General features: G+C 35.6%; 1 protein-coding gene across 2 annotated transcripts in view; it reads left to right on the plus strand.

The window, feature by feature from the left end:
* The window catches only part of LOC149528437 (transglycosylase), a 99,093-nt gene extending 74,647 nt beyond the window's left edge, over positions 1–24,446 (plus strand). For both annotated transcript variants that reach the window (XM_089811881.1, XM_089811880.1), the window contains 5 exons: positions 7,687–7,740; positions 8,468–8,577; positions 17,144–17,257; positions 17,381–17,506; positions 23,855–24,446. In XM_089811881.1, coding sequence (XP_089668007.1) covers positions 7,687–7,740; positions 8,468–8,577; positions 17,144–17,257; positions 17,381–17,506; positions 23,855–23,915 — 465 coding nt within the window. In that variant the 3' untranslated portion in view covers positions 23,916–24,446. The remainder of the gene's footprint in view (positions 1–7,686; positions 7,741–8,467; positions 8,578–17,143; positions 17,258–17,380; positions 17,507–23,854) is intronic.
* The last annotated feature ends 694 nt before the right edge of the window (positions 24,447–25,140 follow it).

The following is a 25,140-nucleotide window of genomic DNA, read 5'->3' on the forward strand; positions in this document are numbered from 1 at the left end:
GTTGTATAATACAATAATGCATTTGGTGGTTATTTGTGTTAATTCCCGGTTTATATATGTACTTTCTGAATATTGATGAAATAAAACAAAGTTTGCTGAGTTTCCTTGTATGCAAATCTGCGGGTTACAAGTTGGTTAAGGTCTTGGAATTTGTATCAAATCTTGGTTTACTGTTCGGATTTAAATCTGCACATATATATCACGGTTTTTTGGTAAAATATCTGGAAAGGGATACTACAGTGGTATTAGAGCCATGCATCATGCCAGCCTGTGAGATTATATCAACAATTAAATCGCAGAAGGAATTAACACTAAGAAATTTATTAAAGAGAAATATTGTGAGGTCTGGTTGCTTTAATGTGACTGGACTAAGATTGTGAGAACGAAACCCCTCAAGTTTGAAAAATTCTAAGGAGTTGGACGCTACCCCATCTTCCTTCATTCAGTATTGTATTGGATTAGGTAGGAAATTCGACAATAGGAAGAGTCTTTTTCAAATCTAAGTGTCTGGAGGTAAGCTGTATTTGAACTGTTTCACAAGCTTCAATTGAATCTCATGTTTGAAAGAACAGTAGTAGAGGCGTCTGCATACAAGAATTGGTGTATTTTCGAATAGCCTAGAAGAATACCGTAGAGAGGGCAATCTTGACTGTTGTAATAAATTCATTATGACAGTGGGCATCTTCCTAGTATCTTCTACGCACATTAGACCTTCATTTACGTTGGAAATTGTAGGAAAAAGTACTTCACGGGTCTTAGGTAAATCTGCAATCTGCCGTCCAGGGGAGTGTGGATTTTCAGAAGTAACAGTGGGTATCGGGTGTGCCACGAAAGACATTGGAAGTTTGGGCCTTCGTTCTCCGTAGCAAGGAGCTCAGTCCAAGTTAAAGGGAAGAGTCACGGTGAAGTACAGGTGGCACCTGAGTCATTGCTAACTGCAGGAGTATTCAATCGGGTTTGTCCATGTAAACAAGGGATGTTAGACCACTACAACCTAGCAGGAAATACTTCCCTCCTCATTGGCGGAAGACTCATGCTCCAATAGCAAGGTGGATGTTAAACGTATGGTGGTCAGGTTTGCGAAGGGAATACTAGTCAGGCGTCGGATATAGATAAATATGCAAGTCAACACATTCACGTTGAAACTCAAACACGGGTCTGATGCTTCTCCACCTTTATTTTAAATTGTTTTTTTTTCCCAGCTGTAACAGTCGTCCATGACGAGTCTGATAAAATGTCATCTACTGTACGTTATGGTTATAAAGAATGTAATGCATAAAACCAGTTAGTATTCATAGCGGCAACTCTTTGAATGGTTAAGATACCACCTAGTAATTGTTTTGAATACGTGTTGTTCAATGTTCTAAATGCATGTTGTTGCATGGAATAAGGATTATCTGATAACTGTTTGATGTAATGCCCAGTTATAAATTGAACTCTGTGATTTGATATACTAAACTCCTTGCCACATTTTCATTTATGCTGTAAGCTTGAAAGGAAGGAATGCAGTTTGTTATGAAGCTCTTTAGTAAAGTTACACGCTACAGATTCAGAGTTTTGTGAATTAAATTCCCTAAGGATATTACTGTGGTATCATTGCAATGAGAATGAATGTCAAAATACCAATGCAACTTTGCAACATCCTTCAACGGTGGGTAAAGATTTAAAGTGGGTTTATCAATGTATGGAAGGCCACTTGAAATAAGATAGGGTTAGTTACCACAGTCACTGCATATAATAAAATGATTTTAACAAAGTGGGCTTGACAAATCTCCATTTTGTAGAAAGTGACAGGAATAAATATAAATACTCATGTTTTGCATGCAATTTGGTACAACAAAGACAAATGCTAAGGAGTGCAAGTCTAAACAGATTGCTTTGACTGTTTGAGCCTCATCCTGTAATTAGTGACGACAATTGAACAAGAGAACTCTCAAGCAAAAATAGTTTTCTTCCCCTTTGTTGTGTAACTGTCGTTGGAATCTATATTCTTGATAGCTGTATGAGTCCATTATAGCACTATGAGAATGAATACAGTTGCATGAGAATATTATTGTGTCATCAGTGGACTTCAGAGGGAGATTAGTTCAGTTGGAGCCGACCGCCGATACAAGATGAACATCATCGGGTGTGGGATTTTCAATTCCAGTGGATACTATGGCATTTTTGATCAACTAGTAAGTTTGGGAAAATCACTAGACCAATATTGGTGATACAACAACAACATCCATATTTTGTTGTCTATTAGCATGCCAACTGAATGATAAAATGTCGAGGGCCAAAGAATTAAAATTTTGATGATAGCCAAGCAGGGATCAATACAGTGGTTTCAACCAAGCAGGAGAGATCAAATTTTTGTGTGTGTTAATTTGAATCTAGATATGCATTCAGCATTTTAAGGGTGTGAGGTATGAAGGGATAGTCTATGTCTTTCTAACATTTAAAGACATACCTATATTTTGTTTTGATTAACAGAGACAATTTAAACTGAGATTTGAATGAGGCTAATAAATATTCAGTCAACATTGAGCTCAAAACAGTACAACTATGAAACATTACCAGTTCATGAGATCATGACAGTATTTTGGCATTTTCAGAAACTAAAATATCAAATTATTAGCTGAGAACATTGCAATGTTAGGGTGAATTGCATTACTCAATTGCAAACAAGCTGTCGATCAAATTCCTATTACTGAGGCAAGTAGTCTAGATAGGGAAAAATCTCGATAGATATTATGAAGCCTCAAGAGCAGCTTGCCCAAAATTTCCAATCCGGTATGAAGACTGAAATAATGAGCATATATGATGAGTAGAACAAATTCCCTCCATCAGAAAGAATTACCCTTCATGGAATATGTGAACTTTCAGCTAGAGCTGTAAAACAAGACAGATATGATAAAAAAAAAATGCTATGATTTGGCTCGAGATCTCCTTGCAGAGGACAATTATAGAAATTTGCATAAGGAAGACATTACTCAACTTGATATTTGTACTGAAAAAGAAGAGCAACCTTTGCATGATAATATGAAAAATACTAATAATGGCACACGTATACTAACAGGTAATTGGGAGATAGAAGTATCTTATGGAGTTGTTTACACTAGTCCTTCTGATGAGCACATTGATGGCCTAGGTAGAAGAGTTGACCAAATTGCCAACATTGGCAACTCCCCATCTTATGTAGACATGGAAAACACCAGCATCTTATTTGGTGACATGGAAATTAATTTGGATAAATTTTATGGTGATACTAGGCTAGAAATTATGTCAAAAATTGAGAAGCAAATGGGCCGTGATGTTGGCAAGAAAGATGATCTAGCACACGTTGAGTTAGAGGATATATCTGAAAATGTTGCTCCCCTAGGTGATGAAAAATCAAAAAATTCTATGGAGAACAACCATTTGTGTTTGAAGGAGATGGTCAAAAACTATTATCACTCCTTGACTTATTGGACATGCTTTTGGTCGAAGAGGACAAGATTGTCCAAGTATTGACGAGGATAGATGATTCTTCCAATTTGATTGAGGATCTCATGCGGAAGGTTGTGATAGAAAAGAGGCATGGGAATGTATGTGGGGTCACAAGTCCTCTTTTACATACTATTTTTTAAACTTTAAAAATGATAAAATATGAGTACTTGCAACTATTAATGTATAGAGATCTAAGAATAAAATTTGGAAGAGACAAGGAGAGTGAGGTAGATGAGCTATGCCTTCAATTGAGCTTAACACATTATTCCATCCACAAAGTTGAAAATCAAATGAGTGAGGCAACCACTTATGGAGAAGATAACCGGGGTTCAAGGGCACAAGAAATCACGCAAATCATTGAAGGAATTCATAAAGTGGGTAGATGTGAAGGCAAACAATGTGATTCAATCACATGTTCCCCATTTGAGACTTTCTATGGTGAGAAAAATTCTATGGATTAGCAAGTTGATGAGTGTGAAAATTCTGATTTTTATGACAGCAGCTGTACATCTTCACATGAGTACATGGTTAGTGATACAATTAGTGAGGATAGTTCAGAGATTTCAACTAATGGTGAACCATCCTCTTACAAAGACTTAGACATAAGCGAGAGTACTTATGGTGGGGTAGGAAGTTCAGATTTATCCTTCGCATGCTCTGAGGAATTTTTCAGCTTACCCAGAGATTTATCACCGAGCTCTTACGAGATGGCCACGGCCTACTTGTTGGTTGGTGATTTTTCTTGTTGGTATATTTCCACTATCAATGATTTGCTTGTGTATGTTGGTAATATATTTGCTGATTCTATTTGGCCTTCCAGGGTCAATGAGTTATTTGCAAGTGAGTGGGGAGATCACACATTACCCTACGTTCCACATTAGGTGTCTACATGTTTTATTCAACAGGGTATTGAAGATAGTGTTAGCACTCATGATGTTGGTGATTCACCAATCACTCTTTCATTTACCCAGGATCATGTTGATTGGGTAGTCGGGGATCCAAGTGTTAATAGTATCTTACATCTGGCAGATTATGCTGTGTTGCTACACAGTCACATGATTATGATCTATGTGTTTCAGCTTTCTGACATATTAGAGTTCCAGAGATTAGTCTTACTCATTTTCCACCAAAGTGATATGGTGGTGGAGTCGGATTGGCCGGATCTATCATTTACATTGGAACAAATACTATAGGAGTGGTACAGTGATACGGTGGTATAGATATTACAAGAACTGGTCAGTGGTATATTAGACAGCGCACGAGTCCTCACTTGGGATCCAGGTGGAGCATCCCTAGGTATTGCCTTTTATCGGGGAGCTAGATGGAGAGTTTGGTTGCTATTTTCTTGGGGTGGATATGGGTATATTGTTGGGCTCCCATCTTCACTTGATAGTAGAGGCTCACAGGGTCACTCATGGAGTGAGGTTTTCATCCTAACTAAGGGTGGTATAGATATTACAGGAATTGGTCAGTGGTATCTTAGACAGTGCACGAGTCCTCACTTAGGATCCAGGTGGAGCATCCTTAGGTATTGCCTTTTATCGGGGAGCTAGATGGAGAGTTTGGTTGCTATTTTCTTGGGGTGGATATGGGTATATTGTTGGGCTCCCATCTTCACTTAATAGTAGAGACTCACAGGCTCACTCAAGGAGTGAGGTTTTCATCCTGACTAAGGGTATTGGCACATAGGGCAGCAACACATGGCAGTTGGTGTCCCTTTATGTTGAGAATTGGAATCCTAGCATTCAGTTATTTGGCACATTGATTCCTATTGTACTGTTTCACCATTCTGAGTTTGGGAAGATGCATGCTGGGGTACATCGACTAAGGAGTAGAACCTCATTCTCGAGGCGAGTATGGGATCCTGGCATTTGATTTCTACAGGTATGAGTAGATTGCTTGAGGGCAAGCAATCTTTGAGAAGGGAGGCTTTATAATTTAGTGTTGCCGGCTCACTTCGCCTAGGTTTCGGGGACGAGAAGGTTCTTTACTGGGTTTCGTTCGAGATTTGACCAAGACATTTCCAATTTCAGACCCATCAGAGCAATTTTGGCAAGTTGTCCGGATGCTTACTATTTTTAGTAAGTAAACAAAGCTCAGTATTCTTGATATCTTAGTGTTGGTTGGAAGCGTCTCGCCGAGAGCTTTCCAACAAGCTATTGCATGTGCTTATCTGAGTTCGTTTAGTCAATTATTTTAATGCTTGATGATTTTATGGTTTACTGGCTAAGTGACAAAAAGGTACTATGTTCACTTAAGTGACTAAAAGACAAAAAGATGCTTTATCCCACATTGCTTAAAAGAACATGCATCACATTGGAAAAGGGATAAAGGTACAACAGGCTCCACATGGGAAGTTATGAAGATTATAGTATCTAAACAAATATTAATCTGGGAGCTGGAAATAGTTGCTGGTTATTTCTTCGAGGACGCAAACCCTTGAAAAAGCATTTGAAGGTTGGATGCAAACCTAGCCTTCTTACAGGTTTTATCTACATTTGCCAATCTGATTGTTTTTACTGCTTATAAGATTGGTTCAATTGGATAGTTGCATGTTATTGTATTGCTGTTGTATAATATAGTAACACATTTGGTGATTATTTGTGTTAATTCCTGGTTTATATATGTACTTTCTGAATATTGGGGAAATAAAACAAAGTTTTCTGAGTTTCCTTGTATGCAAATCTGCAGGGTACAAGTCGGTTAAGGTCTTGGAATTTGTATCAAATATTGGTTTACTGTTCGGATTTAAATCTGCACGTATTTATCACGGTTTTTTGGTAAAATATCCAGAAAGGGATACGACACTGCTGCTCCTTTTCTGTTTTCAATCTTTACCACACCATTCTGAAAAGTGATTGCAGCATTATCACTGCTACATATAATTTGTTTATTTGGGCAGTCATTAAATCAGATATGATCATTGAACGAGATTTTATCAATCTGCAGTATAATCATTGAATCATTTAATTGGATATGGTCTTGTATGATTTGGTTCGAATCAGAAAACTTGATTCCGGACATACATCTAACACCTTGTGCAACCTATCATTGCTGCCGCTAAAACTTTTGGAATGCTGAGTTGAGTCTAAGTCGTCAAACATTTCTTTTCATCATTATGTTTTACGGGTTTTGACATTTTTAGTACAAACTTGTAGCCTTTGGACATTTTGGTATGTGCAGTACTGCTATTTTTCATATGCACATTGACATGAATCATGGAAGCAATTAATGAGTAATATCAAGGTTGCATGGGGAGGGGGATACTCAGGTACTTTTGGTATAGGTACAGGTACAGGTATGGCTATATTTCAAAATAAGGGATTTTGGTACATCAATTTTTTTTAATATAATTTAATATTTATGAATAAGCTGAGAATACTTGAACCATAACATGGTTCTTCAAAATGAGAACAGTGATAAAGTTTGCAGATGTAATGTATTGTTTTAAGTTTCAGATTTGCAATATGTTTGTAATATTATATATGCTAAATGTTTAAATGCATAACAGAGAAGACAGTCTTTAAACATGAAGAAGAAGATCATAAATCATAACAATGAAATCATAACAATGACATATTGCAAACGTCTGACTTAAATGGTGATAAAATTCTGTTAATCAGTACTATATCTTAGTTTCAAACTGATTACGTATTGAATTAATCTTGATAAACAACAGGCTTATTTGCAAACAAAAAAACTTAACAAAAATCAGAAATCTTAATCAAGGTCTTTAGCTATGATGGTCTTCACTTAGTATGCGGTACTTGGGTATGTGTACCTGGTACTTTGGTACATGGGTACGCATCCTAGGGGTGTAGGTACACGTACCTTTGCAACCTTGAGTAATATGAATTTGTTTGACTCTCATGTGCAATCTTATTTTTGTGTTTTACTTTTGATTCTATAATTAATGTCAAAATGATCACATTTGCAACTTTATCAAGGTTACGATTTATCATATAAATCTCTACTCTCTCTCTCTCTCTTTCTCTGTATATTAATATATCCTCCTTGTCAATCCCTGCCATCCCCAAAAATGGTCTAAAAATTCCCATCCCAAAGACATGTCTCTCCATCCCCCCCGCTCAGAAACTCAGAGGAACATAGACTATTTAGACTATTTTCCATTTTGCATATTATAACTTTTTAAGTACAGTCACTATACCAGTGTGGAAAATTTCTACTATTTAGACACCACTTTGTTCCTTGCAGGCAATTGCAGAAATCACTGTTTCAAGACACTTTGCTGCAAGTGGAATAAAGCCTGTAAGTGTTCTGTTTCATTTGTTTACATGATTTGACGGATATGATGTTAGGATTTTATCCCTTTTCTGTTGATAATTTTTTGTAATTTGTTTCCAAGGTTTCAGGCATTGGTAGGACATAATGTTTTCTAGTTGAAATTGAAAGTTATCTCTTTTAAATTACTTCTTGCTTATGTAAGTTGCAAAGGAATCATTGAGTTACTTTGCAGTGATATAACCTATATTTTCATATGTTTTACTATTCGGGATCCTTAATATCTCCACTCATGCATATTATCCTCACAATCTTTGGAATTTTCCATACAGGTCATGTTCCTTGAGGATCTTTGTTTTTGGGTTCTGCAATGTTGTAAACTTCATTTTTTGTTACCTTTTAATCTTTTATAGAAGTAGTGGACACTGTTGACAATTTGGAATAGTGGTTCTCAGTCTTCCAATTTCTTTTTTGAAAATCCTTTTTGTGTTTTAACATAAGCTTTGTAACTGTTACATGAATTTGTCATGTATTTCTAAAATTCTGCTTATCGTTTTGTTTTTGATTTAGAATTGCTCAAGTTATTTTATTAAAATATAATTGATATTTCTTTTGAGGGATGATATGCATAACTTTTATGTTATTTACAATCTTATCTTAACGGTATTGTTTTGAGGAATTATTGCAGGATATATCACATCATATTTATTAGCCCTCTCTAAGATTTAATGAATTGCTTATACTGAGATGACAGGCACTTCTAGCTGCTCTTTCTGAAACCAGCAGTATGCGGTTCCTCTATGGATCAGATCCGCCAAATGGAATTATGCAAATACCTTTCCGAACAGCTGTTTGGCTTTATAAGTGAGTGATTTCATGCTATCATATATATCACACTGATGATTTTTCTGAGAATTTGTTAATGTAGGTGATTTTTTCTTTTAACAGTTCTTTGGTTGTTTCAATATTTTTTGTAGTACACACCATGATATTTTTTTCATATTCTAGCAAGACTTTGGATGATTTTCTTTGTTGGCGAATACATGCAACTCATTTGAAATAAATGATTGCAAACAAAGTATAGGAATACTTATTATATAAGGACTACAAAAGATCTTTCTATAATGGAAATGACTGAGAACTAAAAACATAGGATAGAAAGTTACTAAAACTAACTAAATGACTTACATAATAGAAAGTTACTAAAAACTAACTATATAACTTAAAAGACCATTATAAGCTAAATATTGAAAGACTACTTTAATACCCTCTCTTACTTAACAGTCGTTCTACTAAGTACATCAAATTTTTAATACAAATTTGTGCCGAAGAGTACTGATAGATGAACTCTTTTTCCTGCAATGCAAGATCTAGAGACATGAAGTGCTGGTTTTCTTTCAACATGATGTTGGGTAACAAAGCCATCCCTCCTATTCAAAGACATGGAAAATGAGATAAAAGTTTGTTTAACAAATAGTTTCAGTTTTATAGAATTGGCAAAAATTTGAAACCCACGATTCCTATAAAAAAACCATGCAAGATTTTTAAACCCACTATTTTCTGGAGAAAAAATTGCTCTTGACATTCACTATTTTGGAAATCAACGGTTTTTCAAAATTTGTCAAAAAACTAGGTCAAAAACCCTCTATTCTGGAGAAAAAATCGCAACAGCAATGATTTTTTGAAAAAATTGTGCACAAACTCAGTACTTTTACTGTAATACTCACGTTACAAACCCTACATGTAGCTGAGTAGAAAGCACACAAGATTTAATTTTTTTTGGCCAAAACCAACGCACCCTGAAAGAACCCTTCTTCATTCTTGCAAAAACATTTAGGATCAGGAAGACAAACCGCAATGCTAGAAACAATGATATTTTTGGAGAAAAAGGTCAATCATAGAAGCTCTTGTTGTTGTTTCTGTTGATTGGTGCTTGTTTAACCATGGGCAGTGTCTTGATCATGGTTGCCCTCCCAACCATAGACAATAAACGCTTATTATCTTCTCCGAGCATTGCAGATTAATTGATAATTTGACCTGCTATAATATTGTGTGCATTTCAATTGCCAAGAGAGGAAGAATCAATCTTCCTTTATAGCTATTGCTGGTGCCCCCTCACCAAGGGTCACCGATCTTCACATGTGGCCCCATTAATTTAATAATTATATTATCAATATAATTATCAAATATAATTATATTACCACAATAATAATATAATAATTATATTATTATTATATAACAGTACTATTATCAATATAATTATTATATCACAATAATTATATCATCAATAATTATATTATCACAACCTATATGTCATCTTGGTAGGTCTAAAGGAATCCGAGCATAGATACAATCATAGTTCAAAAGCTCGTTCTTTGCCACTTAATAGTGAGCCAAAAAAACATTTTCTTGGCAAATATTGGAGATAAATCGATAACTTCTCAGGACTATATGGGGAATTTTAAAAATGACTTAAATTTAATTAAAAAATTATTGTTTTTGCAAAATTCAATAAGTAGATGGATGTAATGAGTCAGTAAATGAGTAAACAAACCAAACAATCTGATCTAGATATATATAAATGCAATAAGTAATAAAATTGCATCCTCATTGGAATACCGATGTAGTCAAAGACTTTGAACTCTGAAGAAAACAACAAATAGAAAATTGTCTTTGTAAAAAGATAAGCAAATACAAATGTCAAGTACAATATGAAACTGGTCTATGTCTTCCTCTTCCCCTTTCAAGTAGCTCTAGTAAAAACTATGAGAGAGGGAGGGGGTCTAGCGGTTCTAGCCCTAGCAATCCTTTGCGATGTAGATGGTGATGATGTTGGCAATGACTCTTCATCATCAGTATCCTCATTTTCAGTGTCCTCACTCTCATTGCCCTCCTGAATTTCATGCAGTCCTAATGCAAAACCCTCCTCCTCCATAGTCAGCATCTCCAAATCATATATCACATCCTTTGTGAACAATGTAGGCTTCTCTTTTGTTGTCCAATCACCACAAGGATCTATGCCATATAGAGCAATTGGCTCAAGTGGTGACGACTCTATCTTTCTCATGTGCACTTAAGGTTATATTGCACAAAGAGCCCTTGTCTTTATTTCACCATCTCGGATGTTATCATTTGCAAAAATGCCTCAGAAAAATTCCTAATGCGCCATTTTTCTCTTTTTGGAGGAACATCCCTAGAGACCATCTGCACATCAACATCCTTGATACAAGTTGCTCCAATGAAGGTTTATATGCATCAAATCAGAATGCCTCCATATAAGCTCTTGTCAAACAATTTGAGTACATCGTTTGTGCTCCCATTTGTCATTATGAAGGTTTCTGAAGGACTTTATTTGTGGAGTAAACACACTTTCAGATTGTTTGAGAGACATCTCCCCTCTAAGGATGGTTCAAATTGGAACTCTGATAGTGTCTCTTCTCTGACATCTCCACACAACACCCACCCCCCCCCCCCCCCCCCCTCCAACACACACACACACAATGTAAAATTCCCACTTATTCCATTGTTTATAGAGTTCTCAGTCACCGAGAATTTTATTTATTTCAATACTTGCATCAGATTTAATTGACTCAATTTGACTTTGTTCTCTCCCAATAATATTAAGACTTTTTCTTAGAAGAAATGCAAGCAAAAATCAAGATCTTCCTTTCTTGAAGGAATTTCCTTAAGCTTCTTGGTCCATCTTGTTGTTAAAGGATATTGCCCTCTAGGTAATGCTTGAACTCTTTGAGCAACAAAGCCTTCAATTGAAATTTTCGGTAGTCCTCTCGAAGATAAGAGAGCAGAGAGTCTTCCTTGACAACTTCGGCTTTGACCAAGGAATCTTCAAGCATCATCCTCCCTAGTGTGAATTCTCCCTCTCTATCCTTTGCATCATAGCACTCTTATGGCTACCACATGCAAGGGATGCTCTATCTCAAGTCTGTTATTTTTCCCAAACCTGGCAGAATAAGTATGAATTTCAAACTTCTTTAACATTGAGTTTGAACCATGCAGATAATACTAGAAATATGCATTTTCTATTTCAGAAATATATTTGTGATAACTTTTATCTTGGACTATGGAGTGCCAATCAAGTTCAAAGTGGTCTGCTATCAATGTTTGATTATGGTGATTACATGTCATAAACATCCCAAACAAGGGGGCTTTTGCTGTGAGTTCTCATGCCCAATATTATAAGAAGCCACCAGCATGCTAGTTTGCTCAACTAATTGGTCGCACAACTCTTCAAACATCTTGTAGAATATTATCAAAGATTTATCCCATCTCTCCAATTAGTACGATAGGATAGAATTAGTACAACAATGTGAATCCTGACTAATAGATGCTAACTCCAAACCCGATGACAATAGGACTCCTAGATCAAATATCTTTACACATATCACTGGAATGCTAGAATTGTGATGTCACTCAAATATGGAATGACAATATAAAATAATTCCAACATTAATAGTGATAGAAATGCATCTTGTGAGTCATCTACTTCAGAAATAGTGAAAAACTAAATATGCCAATGGAATATTTGAATAACAGTGAATCTCTTGGCTCAAAATAATTTTCTCCTGCAATAATTCCTGTAATGAAACTTTGAATTCCAAACATTGGAATATCTTCCCCAATTGTTGTCATTCCCAGATATTAAGCCGTTTGACTATAGTCTGAGAAACATATGATCACCCAGAATGAGCCATCTTACTCTGGAACCAAGAGTGGAAGGAAAAATCAAATACCTCTGCAAACGACCACAATCCTTCATTTGTTCATAACCTCCTTCAATCACAATTCTTCATCTGTTCATAACCTCCTTCAATCATTCCAAGTCATTGGCGTGCACAGATGGCACTGTATCAACTATCTTTATTGGCGTATTCAATAATACAAAATTCGAAGTCAAGAAATGGCCATGCAAGAAGATATGGTCCAATACCGTCAAAATGATATTTCCCTCATTTTGGAGGGATACCATGTTGAATTTCAATGCATGTTTACCATGGGCAATGATTTTTCCTCCCAACCATAGACAATCTATGATTGTCTCCCTCGAGCATTGCAACTTCTTAATTAAGCAGATCATATATTATTTATCGTATACACAACTTGTTGATTTATTTTCATTTCCATGCACATAACGATGGACGTTATGATTTTCAAATCTCCAATCCCTGCCATGTGAGACCAAATAAAAAATATGGTCTTCATAATACCTCTTGTGGCTTGCTTTGTTTAGTCCTCATACACATAGATGACTTCATATGTTAACAAAAGTCCACCAAATCATTTATGACAGTGATAATAGCAGAAGAAGTTGCTCAATTTTTTTGTAATGTTCGATGCAAATTTTCATCCATCTGTGACAATTTCCACTGAATCATTGTGTACAACAAATATTCTTCTATCATGTAATAATTTCCTCAGAGTCCTTTCACATGACATTCTATATTGGTTTCGATGTTTATTTTGCTTGGTATATGACAATATGTATATACGCTTCTTGGTAGTTAAAGTCAAGCCCCACAAATTTCTTTGCCTATTTGGTGTTTTCATAATCCCATTTTGAACAAGATGTGACTTAAGACAGAACATCTTAGTATCCTCCTAGAGGCACCACCGCAAGTTCAAAAAGTTTTGTGAGGGAATAAGAATGCGAATATCTGTCACTCAATTTCATGCTTCAAAATCAAACCAATGAGCTCTTGTACCGTATTTGCTTTCTGTTTATAAAGGCATGAACGTGTGTAATACTCAACCATTCAAACAAGTGTACCACCAGGTTTTCCATTTGGCTACAAACCTTTGTGCAAGAGCTTAAGTTCGTGGAGCAATGGTCAAGAGAAAAAGCTTTTATGCAATCGAATATGGACAAGTAAATGCCAGACAAAGTAGACACTAACACACAGATACATTTTCAATTTGCATTGTAGGTAGAAATCTAGCTTGAGCAGTTGACACTCATAAGTCTCACAATTTGCAAGTCGCAGAGACAAGCACATAAGACAAAGGTTCGATATGATCATCTTCGATAGAGAGTATTGATTAGAACTAGAAGCTCCAATATGCATCATGTTCGGACTTACATTAATTATGCACAACACTTTATCTTTGATGCCTAGGGTTGTAATTTATTTGCAGGCCACTACAATCCAACATATGTAGAACCTTGACCAAATGTTTTCTAACCTAAAAAATTATACCATTGTGAATTTCTTGATAGAAGAACTTTTTGTAAAGTGAGGAAGTGGGTGGCAAATTATACAATTATCAATTGCACAAGTTCCTTACAGCTAACGTGATCTCTCATCAAAGAAAGGACTTTTGGTATGGTTGTAGATAAATATGGTTTCCTTTTTAGCATCTCCAACCTCATTTTTGATCCATCCAGTCTTTCCAATAGCCTCTTGCATTATATATATGTAATGCTCAACACAAAGTTTAACAAATTGTGGGATGGCTCTCCATAATACTATAGAGACATATGTCACTACATTGTTCAAGACAATTTGGATAACATTTAATAGTAACAGATTTCCACAATCCATTTGTAAAGTATTGAGTTTTTTGGATTCGATTGTGTGTGTTTATTTATCATCAATGTTTCGGATCACACTACATGATCCATCATCGGGATGAGAAAGTGCAGGATAACATTCTCAACCCCAATCTTTGGTATCATTTTGTCTAATAAATTGCACACAATTTCAACATTTTTGACTTTATGTGAGGCATCTCTGGATTTCAAGAAAACCTATTTTCTACTTGAAGCCACTAAAAGAATGAGGAGAGTTATTTGGCTATTTCTTTACCTGTTTAATAATATGTTGTAACCCTTTTTCCACCATGCTTTCATTTGATCATGAACCAAAAGTCATGTATTTTTAACAAATATTCCAACAATGGACCACTCAAATTGTTACCTACCAAAGTCCATCGCCTCTTATTATCTATTGTATTTGCATTTACTGGCCTTTCCCAGTATGAGATGTTTGCTACATTTAAGGGTAAACTGTTATAGTACCTAAAGTTGTCACTAAACCCTAGCCTCAATGTTAATCGTATTCAATTGGTACCTTCGAGTGAAGCCCATGCTCCTAAAAATGTTGCAAAGAATAAATAAATTGGGCAAAGAATGATGGCTAGAACTTTTAGGAGGCTCAATAGGAAAGGAAAGTGGATGACGAATGCATGGGGGGCATCAAAGGAATTCATAAATGAATCAAGACCAGCATTTATCTCTACTTACATTGCTTCCCTTTTCCTCTTTTCTTTTTTTATGTATCAAAACTAATAATTATGGTATAATTTTCTCTTATAACCTTTTTGGCTATTTATCACATGACCTCACTCCATCACGTACAATCATTAATTTATTTCTCTTGCTTTAAAAAGTCGGAAAAAATCACAGGGAACTTTACTCTTGGCATCACTCAGGATTCCATGCTTCCAAAGAGGATCTTTCCTGCTAGTACTTTGTCTTGAAATTGCCACTGTTAATTTTGATGCAGGAAAAATAAATATTTATAACAGATACTGAAAATAAAATGAAACACTAAGCAGTAGAGTAGTTAAATGAGAAAACAATGAAATAATACACAATAGAGTTGCAAAATGAGAAAAAAATAGTAATTTGGGCAGCATAACACCTTTTGGTTTACAATGCCATTTTAAATTCAAGAGGAAAAACAAAATGTTTGTACACATTTGTAAAATCCACTTCAAAGGTGCGTGAATTGTCACGAGCCTTTAAAAGTGTTGAAATACCTTGTATTGCAAATTTGCATCTTTTCTAGGTAAAGAGAGGGAAAAAAGAAGAATGAACATGAAACCTGAACATGGGTATTTTATGATTTTAACATAGTAGGCTAAATTAAGTACCTGCAGTCCTTGACAGCAACACAGGTGTAGTTGGCATGACAGATAGTATTGAGTCTGGGTGACTTGCATGGTTTCATTGTTCATTTGCAAGTCGTGCTCAAGTCTCAGCAAGTCCATGCCATGCTTCCAAACTATGGACTTAGACTACTTGAAATAATGGTGACTGAAATTCATACATAGTCTTTAATTGCTTATTTAGGTGTAATAAGTAATAACATGACATTAGTTCTGTCTAGAATGTAACTTATAACCTACAGTATAACAACATTTAATAATAAATACAATGACATACATATCGACATGTATTTGTTCTTCCGACAAGTCACTCTTTTCAGAAAAGTTGGGTAATAGGGAAAGGGAATGTTTTCTATTGCCACAGAACAAAAGATCTTTCAGATAGGACAAGCCATTAGATTTTACCATTTTATCTCACCTCACTTGAATGCGAAGTGTTTAACCCAGGTCCTTAGGATGATAGTGGTTTCTTTACTGTCAGACTTTATAAGTACCGAACTGTAAAGCCATGGCATGGGTGCTTATTTAATTGAGATTAAAGTGGGCCAAGCGTGGTTAAATAAATCTGTCTCCTACCTGTTTTTTTTTTTTTCTCAAAGTAGAAAATCTGTTCCATACCGTCTAGAAATGTGAAACAGCTGGAACCTTATTGGAATTGAACCCGAGTTTGTATGCTGTGCATTTTGGGAAACTGGCATCAAAGTTTTAGAATTATAAGAGTTGCTTGACTTATGAAACAAAGATGTCAGCTATATCCAATAAATAAATGCCATGTTGCACCTGAGAGAACTCAGTTTCTGGTTTATTGAACCCTAAAACCATGGCAAGGGTGCTTATTAAATAGATCTTAAAGCGGGCCAGGCATGGTTGCATAAATCAGCCCTTTGTTTTTCTTTCTTAAAGTAGAAAATGTGCTCCATACCTTCCAGAAATGTGAAAGAGCTGGAACCTTATTGGAATTTGACCCTGAGTGTTGTATACGGCCCATTTTGGGAAACAAGCATCAAAGGTTTAGAACTGTAAGAGTTTCTGGACTTATGAAACAAAGATGTAAGCTATATCCAATAAGAAAAAATGTCATGTTGCATCCGCGAGAGCTCACTCTTTTACAATAAGATTAGCAGAAACATTTAATCTGAAATAAATCTTTTTAGAAGACATTCCTTATCCATAGGTGTAGAACTGGAGATGCTGATTTCTTCTATCAGCAGGTGGTATGTTGTTTTGAATAGGTGACATTTATATATGACATTTTTACTGCATAGTAGGAGATGGCTAATGCCAAAATTTATGGCACTTGGTAGGAAAAGTAAAATGCTGTCTTGTTTCCTACTGTAGAAAGCTATCATCCCAAAACTCTTATAAGCTGTGAGCAATTTTTGCTACTGGTTTCTTGTATATTATTTGAGAAGGTTAAGGTCAAAATGCCTTATTTCTTTGAATTTTTTATATCTTTACTTTTTCAAATCCCCCTTATTATTTTACAGTCCTTTCATACTGATGTTTACATGTTACGATGTCAAAGGGATTTGGGTTTCAGGGCTTATAAAATTCGATCTATTGAAGATTTGTCAAACCCATTTTTGTCCATGTATTTTGCTGCAGCTTATGTGTGTTGGCTATCAACTTATGAAGGCAGGTTGGTGACTGAACTTTAATTTTTTTTTTGGAATTTCTTTGATATATTGCATTTTATTGAATGTCTTAAATTCTTAACACATTTATCACAAGTAGAAAATTTATTATTTGTTCTTCCAAACAGAGAACGATCTCATCAATTCATCATTCAAGCTTATTTGGGTGGACCTGAAGGTGTCAATGTGCAAGAGACGGGGGCCTTTTGGATGAAATATCTTGATACGCTGCCTAAATACGAGTCTGGAAAAATGTAAGTAATTAGGAAGTTATGCCTTCTGTTTAAAAAATCATTGAAGTTCTATAATTAAAAAAGGTTATGTGAGATGGTGCTGTATATCCTCCAATAATGCTTCTTAAAGATTAATCAAGGTTACCAGGAGACAGGGAGACTTGGAGGTCTCCAATACCGGTATGACTATTTTTCAAAAACAGGAGATGGGGTACCTAGAGATGACAATTTTTTTCTTATAATTTTAATAATTTCTAAGAAACATCATAGATTCATAAAATAGTGCTTTGAAAACAAGTATGAACATTGAATATTAATAGTTTAAACTTTAAAGAGTCAAAGACTAATAGTAATGGTAATGTGACAACATCATACTAATATAGAGTCAAATAGTTCAAAACTCACATTGATATCTCATAGTCATATCTGATTTCTGAATGTCACATATTAGCATCATCATATCATATTAATAATTACTGAGATTATCATTATATGTTGAAATTTGAAATTAAAAAATATATAGTTTGATGCTAAATTGCTGAAATGCAGACAAGAAATAAAAATGTTTATCACTGTGTTTGAAGGAAATAAAATAAAATGTTTCTAATGTCCGTCATTGTGTTGGAATAATAAAAAAAAGGTTTCTAATGTTTGTGAGTTATAAAATAAAATGATTTAAATCATTTACCTTGCATAAAAAAAACATCAGACCTCCAATAGTGTTGTATACTTAAACATATCAATCCAATTTTATGATAAGCATATCGCCTCTAATGTGAGAGTCAAAATACATAAAATGACTTAATGCTGTATTTTCAACTTGTTTTTTAATTAGGAGAAGAGTGGGAGACTTCATCTTTTGGGATCGGAGAGTCGGATTCTTTGGAGACTTCGCCATGAAGTCTCCAACCATTTTTTAGGTCTCGAGAGATCCGAGAAGTCTCTGAGATGTGTCTCCATCTCCGAGACTTGTGTGGAGGGGGTAGGTAGGTCTCTGGGTAAGACATAGATTAATCAATTTATATTCAATTGGTTGCACTTGGAATTTCACAGATAAGTCATGTAGTTGAGAAATTTTTTTGATGTCTTGGTCCTGCATTTGTGAGTTTTTTTCTTTCTATTTTGGCCTGAGATGGCTATTACTTTACATTCTCCATCCCTTTATAAAAAACTATTATTGGATTGTAATTTAGAAAAACATGTGATTTTTATTGTGCTTTGAAAATTATTCTTACAAATCAATAAATTTATATTACATCAGCTTGTAATGTTCTGGAAGAAATACTTTCCGTACAACCAATTTAAATCCACACAACCTGCTTTAATCCTGCCCCCATTTTGCCTTTTGATCAGAGACCAGGTTCTGTCTATATGGTCTCTTTGTTATTCCTTTCATGTATAGTCAAATCCACATTGTATAATGATGTGTTTCAAATGTAAGGCAATATGTCCATATGGTGACTAAACCTCACCTGTATGATAACGTATTAACTTTATGTAGGCCCCACCTACTTCTAAGGTATTTGTATGGAAATTGTTAGATAGGTATAGTCACTAATATATATTGTTGATAATGTTTGCATGGTAAATACATGCAAATCTCCTCCTCCAGTGCCCACAATATAACTCAGTTTTGAGTGCAGTAAGATGTACAAATCTGGCAACTGCATGATGGAGTAATTCAACCTTTACTACAACTATTACCACTAGTGCTAGAATGTATCGCAAATCAACATATATGGATGAGCAGCTGAAATCTTGATAGATAATATCAATATATCTCAAATTACATATAATTGGGACCAATAAGAAAATTAGGGTGAGTAGTGACTCCCATCAAAACTGCAATGTTAGGATAGGGAGGATCTTGCATGTCCGAAACAACAGATAATGCAAAAGTCCAATTGGAATCACAAATACATAAGAAACAAAAAACTCTACAATGACTACCTATAATGCTCAACATGGCCTTGTAAAGGGCACTAATAATTTTCCTGAGGGGTTACATGAAGGTTGACAATAGTAATTTATTACCTTTTATTTAATAATTCAATTAATTAATTAAAGGTTCTATGGGATATTAATAAGTTTGGAACATTACGGTCGTCCAAGTCCAAGAATTGTTTACCCTCAAGCAATTGCAAGCTGGAATGCTCCAAGATCTGTTTGCTCTTCGTTGTGGCATCTTCAACTGCCAAATCCTTCTAGCAGACTAGGTACTCCACGATGGTGCATGATCATAGCTTCTTCTTTGCAAGAATGCTGATCTCTGCAGGCTCCAATGTAAGTTTTCCCTCTTCGTCAATTGGTGGGAGTTCTTGGGAAATTGTGACATGTTGACTGATTGTCTTCTTGAGACATGAAACAAGAAAGATTTGAATTCAATTTTAGTTTGGAAGCTTCAAAATTCCCACTTCAAAACTCCGCTCAACCCAATGCCTATCGACATACATATTTTGTTGATTCTAAGCCAACTGTAGGATATCCTTGAGAGAGAAGGATATCTAAACTCTCTTGCAACTGACCCTTCGCCCTCGGTGCATGAGTGTCACCCATGCTAGATCCACAAATGACAAAGCCTCATAGCCATAAAGTGCTTTGATTGATGACATAGCCATTGATATGTGATAGGTAGTTTTGTAACAATGCTCTCGTAAATGAAGCCGATGGATCCACTCTTTTTGCTATGCAGCGACGTACTTCCATGAGAAGCCTACCAACTACTTGTTCACAATCTTTGTTTAACCACCTGTTTGTAGGTGGTAACTCATACTTGGTGAGAACTCTGTGCTTGCCAAGTGAAAAAGTTCCATCGATAAAGTATTAAAAAATGACTATCCTTGTCATGAACTGTATTCCACAAAAATCCATGCAAGCATAACACCTCTTGAAAAAACAACATGACCACTTGAGTTGCCTGAAATCCCATGGGCATATTTGGTCAAACGATCCACCACAACATAAAAGAAATCCTTCCCTTATACCCTAGGTTGTCCATAATGAAGCCCATTGAGATGCTTTCTCATTTTTGATCAGTTGTTGGCAAAGGCTGAAGTAACCTTGTAGGCAAGGTATTCTCTGATTTATTATGTTGGCAAGTAACACCATCTTTTAGGCTCTTCCAAGAGAACCTCTCCTGATTTCACCTACAGGTCATTGAGGTACCCTAGGTGTCTTGATTGGGGTGGATCATGAACTTCCCTGAAAATCTACTCCTTGATCTTTGGTTCAGGTACAAATAGATTCTATCGTTGTAGTAGATGATATCATCAAACACCTTGTACCTATCATCTTGTATTTGACCATCCATTAACTAGCACACAAAGGTGTTCTTGGAGTGCCTTGCAATTTTCCAAGATTTGTGATAATGAACATATGGCAGGTCTCCTTGACAGTGCATCAACCACTATATTATTCTTCCCCTTCACCTACTCAATGTCAAAAATATATGCTTGGATTTTCTCACCCACTTTTGTTGCTTCTTGTGCAAGTCCTAGTTCATGAAATATCTTAGATTATTGTGGTCGGTTCTCACAACAAATTTAGCTCTAACGAGGTATTGCTGAAACTTGGCCAATGCATGCATGGTGACGAACATCTCTTTGCAAAGTTGCATGGATACGGATACGGATACAAATATGGATATGATATTGGGTACGGATACGGCCACAACATTAATAAATAAAACATACACATATATTTAACATAGTTTATTAGTGTTATTATAAGAGATCTTCATTACTTTAAAAGTGATATTGACACAAATATTTATAAGTTAACCCAAAAAATAGGTTGCTGAAATAGATAAACATTTTATTTGTCTTTATCATTTCGTGCAGGTTTTGTTTAAACCATTTCCTTTTAAATTGTTTTAATAAAGTTTTTTTTGAAATCAAATTTGGGAAGATGTATGTCAAATCTTTTGAAAAATCAAATCCCATAGTATTTGGCATGGTTGGAAAATCAATTTTTTTTTAGGTAGACATGGGTACAATATTTGACATGTATTGAGGCAGTATCGGATACGTTTCCAAATTGGATACGGGGATACGAGCGCCCAGGGAAGGACAGAGGAGTTTTTGGCAACTCTGTCTCTTTGTCATTAATTGAGTACAATCATTTGGCTCCCAAAGGTTTCTAATTCTCAAACGTGATGGGGTGATAGTCTTGCATTAACAATGCTCCAGTGCCTTCTCTCGACGCATCACACTATGACGAAGGCTCAAGGGAAGTCTAGTAGGGCTAGTACTAGACACATACTCATGACTTCCTTCAATATATTGAAGGCTTGTTGTGCCTATTGATCCCAATGAAAAGCCCCACTCATCGTCAGTTTTATCAGAGGTGCTCATAGTTGCGAAAGCCCTTTTACAAATCTTTTGTAGTAACTACACAGTCTGAAAAACCCATGCCACTCTGTGAGTGTCTTTGGTGTGGGCCAATTAGGAATTGCCTAAACCTTTTTTTATGCACCTAAACCCCTCGAATGTTGATGACATGACCCAATTACAAGATTTCAATCATCCCAAATTCACATTTTGACCTCTTTTCAAGTGATGAGTGTGACTTCATAATTCCTAATACATTGTCTAATTGTCTTTGATGTTCCTCCTACGACTTGTAAATAAGTATGTCATGAAAGAACACTAACATAAACTTGCTTGTTGAAGATGTTCATGCAGGACTAGAAGGTGGATGGAACATTGGTCAACCCAAATGACATGATCAAGAAGTTATACTGTCCAAAGTTCATCCAACAAATCATCAATCTTGGGAATGAGATATCTATTCTTGATAGTCTTCTTGTTCAACACACGGTAGTTGATGCACATCCTACCTGATTGCTTGTTGAAGATGTTCATGCAGGACTAGAAGGTGGATGGAACATTGATCAACCCAAATGACATGATCAAGAAGTTATAGTGTCCACAGTTCATCCAACAAACCATCAATCCTGGGAATGAGATATCTATTCTTGATAGTCTTCTTGTTCAACACACGGTAGTTGATACACATCCTAAAAATTTTGTCCTTCACCAACACTACTAATGATCCAAAGGGACTAGGCCTAGGTCTGTTCTAGCCTTTGTCTAAGAGTTCCTAGATCGTCTCTTCTTAATCTCTTCTTTGAACTTCTTAGGATGGCGAAAGGGTGTAGTGATAATCGGCTTGGCCCCCTCCATCTCAATGCTGTGCCCAAAAGTTGTATGTGGGTGTATGCCATGTGGAATATTTGCGAGGACGAAATTCCTTTCCAACAGTGCTTGAACCTCATTATCATAGTAGTAGGCTTGTTGCCCACTCTAAAGTTTGGTCGAGACCAAGAAGTGTGCCGACCAAGCAACATCATTGTGTTTGAAAATTACTTCCACTTGTTTTGCGGAATCTCCCTTAGGCTGCCATTCGACATCCATTTGAGTGCCACCTTCTTTCCACCCACTTTGAATGAGAACTCCATCCATTTGAAATTTTATATGTTCTAGTTGAGGTTCTCCATCCATTGAATGCTCAATATGACATCCATATCATTCAAATCTACTAAAAAGAAATCAAATGTCATTATGCGGTTCCCCATGGTGATGTTGATTTGCAAAACCAAATGAGTACATGACAATAGATTTCCTCCCACCACCTTAACTTCGAACCTTCATGTTCCTTTGTATGTAAACCCCTCCTTGGGACGAGTGATGAGTTGAAGCTAACAGTGGCCCTATTGTCCAATATGACTATGACCCGCTATCTCGGGAGTGTACCAACTTTCCAAGATTCCAAGACAACAATATAATAACATTATAACTTTTAACTAACATGTCATCTTCACATGAATTATAACGGTTAACTAACATGTCATCTTCTTATGAAATTATAACGATAACCATCTTACCATTTCACATGATCATACCTAATTTTACCTGTCAACTGACTTCGCATGAAACCTCAACGGCTAAATGAACATTTTTAAGTTGAGCCAAATATTGGACAATTTACTCAATAAATAGTAGTTTTAGCTTGCAGTAGTGCATTGGGATATCTACTTTCCCCTTAAAATACAAATAATTTCTAATACTTATATTTGCTTTCACCAACATATATATTCACTATTGACTTTATTCTTTTAAAAAATAGCAACATTGGTAACTCGTTGTTACATTTAGCCATTGTATACTTGTAGTCGTGAACACTTCTAGCTTGATGCAGTAAATTATGATATTTTTCTTTTTTGTTATTCCATGCATTATAACTAGCCTTGCAGTTATATATGTGTTACCAATACCAAGGTGACTGACTTAGTGCTTTTTAATTTTCTTTCTTTTTCAATATGATTGTACTTTTCAAAGTGGTTGATCATGTTCTTTCCTTCTGGTGTAGGGCTTCAAATGGAAGCTTAACTGCTTCAAGTGGAAGTTGTGGAAGTTGTAACATTTTGTGAATGCATACGGGATAACTGAGCTCAAGTTATATGGTTAGCACAAGCAATGGTTTATATACCGGTGGAACTAGTGGCATATGCATCTTCAAAGAGGCTGATATGGAGATGGACTTATGTTGAGTCTATCCTGCTCTCTTCTAACTCTGTGCTTGCCATGGGGTAGAGACGCTTCAGGCAAGAGTTAGCTCTGACTGTTAGGTTCTTCAGGAATTAGTTAGCTTTGGTTGTTAAAGCTAACTAGAATGGCTCCATAAATATGTTGAGACTCTTTCTATCCGCTTTCTTTGTATGACAGTGGATATTAAAGATATTTAAACTCAAAACCTTCATTATTTTGAGAAAATAATGAATTGAATATTTCTTGTACTGAATTATTCAATTAGTTCACTGGTGCTTCATTGATACCTGGTAGTCTGCTATGTTCTAGAACATTATATGTAATGTGGAACATATTTATACTTCCGGTTCATGTTGACTCATTTCTTCTATATTGGTTGAGTATCAAATTTCAGCTATGTAGATTTATTTGTATCTTTTTAGTTAGCTATTTTCCCATGTTCTCACTTCTCAAATGTAAACAATATATAGAAATCACAGACCTTTTTTGTGATTATTCTTTTAAGATTAAATTATCTATTTGGTATCTTTTTAGCTAGAATTAAATAGAAATAATGAATCAGATATGGGTATGGAAAGTCGACAAGAGGCATAACTATTAAGAAGGGTTTGAGGACAAAGTAATGGTAGCTAGTGGAGGTACAGATATTTATGGTGCCAACTGCCAAGTATGGATGCCATGGCAAGAAGAGGGGTGTCACTTTCAACTCCATAGAAGAACGAATGCTCCTCACAGTGATGAACCAAAACTAAAGGGATGGCTGGCCAGCTAGGCAGTGCTCCAAAGCACACCCTTTGTTTTCTCTTTTTAATCAATATTTACTATTTTTTTTTTCATCAGGGTCAGCATTAAACAACTTTAGGAGATTAATAACAAATTTAATAAAATGTTTTTTAATTCATATTTTGTGCTGGCTTGGCTGACATTTATTGGATTGCCTATATAAGATGAAGCTTTGTTTAGTTTATGGTATGCTTGGTTGAATTAAGAAGTGCCTAGCACAACTGGTCTACTGGATCGACAACTACAGAAACCTAGCAAGGTGGGATGCTAACCCTGCTATCTCTATATTTACTACTGAACATTTTCATTCAATTCCAATTATAT

The sequence above is a fragment of the Cupressus sempervirens genome, chromosome 11 (genome assembly GCF_028749045.1).
Source record: "Cupressus sempervirens isolate cs-2001-9-10 chromosome 11, ASM2874904v1, whole genome shotgun sequence".
NCBI classification, from domain to species: domain Eukaryota; kingdom Viridiplantae; phylum Streptophyta; class Pinopsida; order Cupressales; family Cupressaceae; genus Cupressus; species Cupressus sempervirens.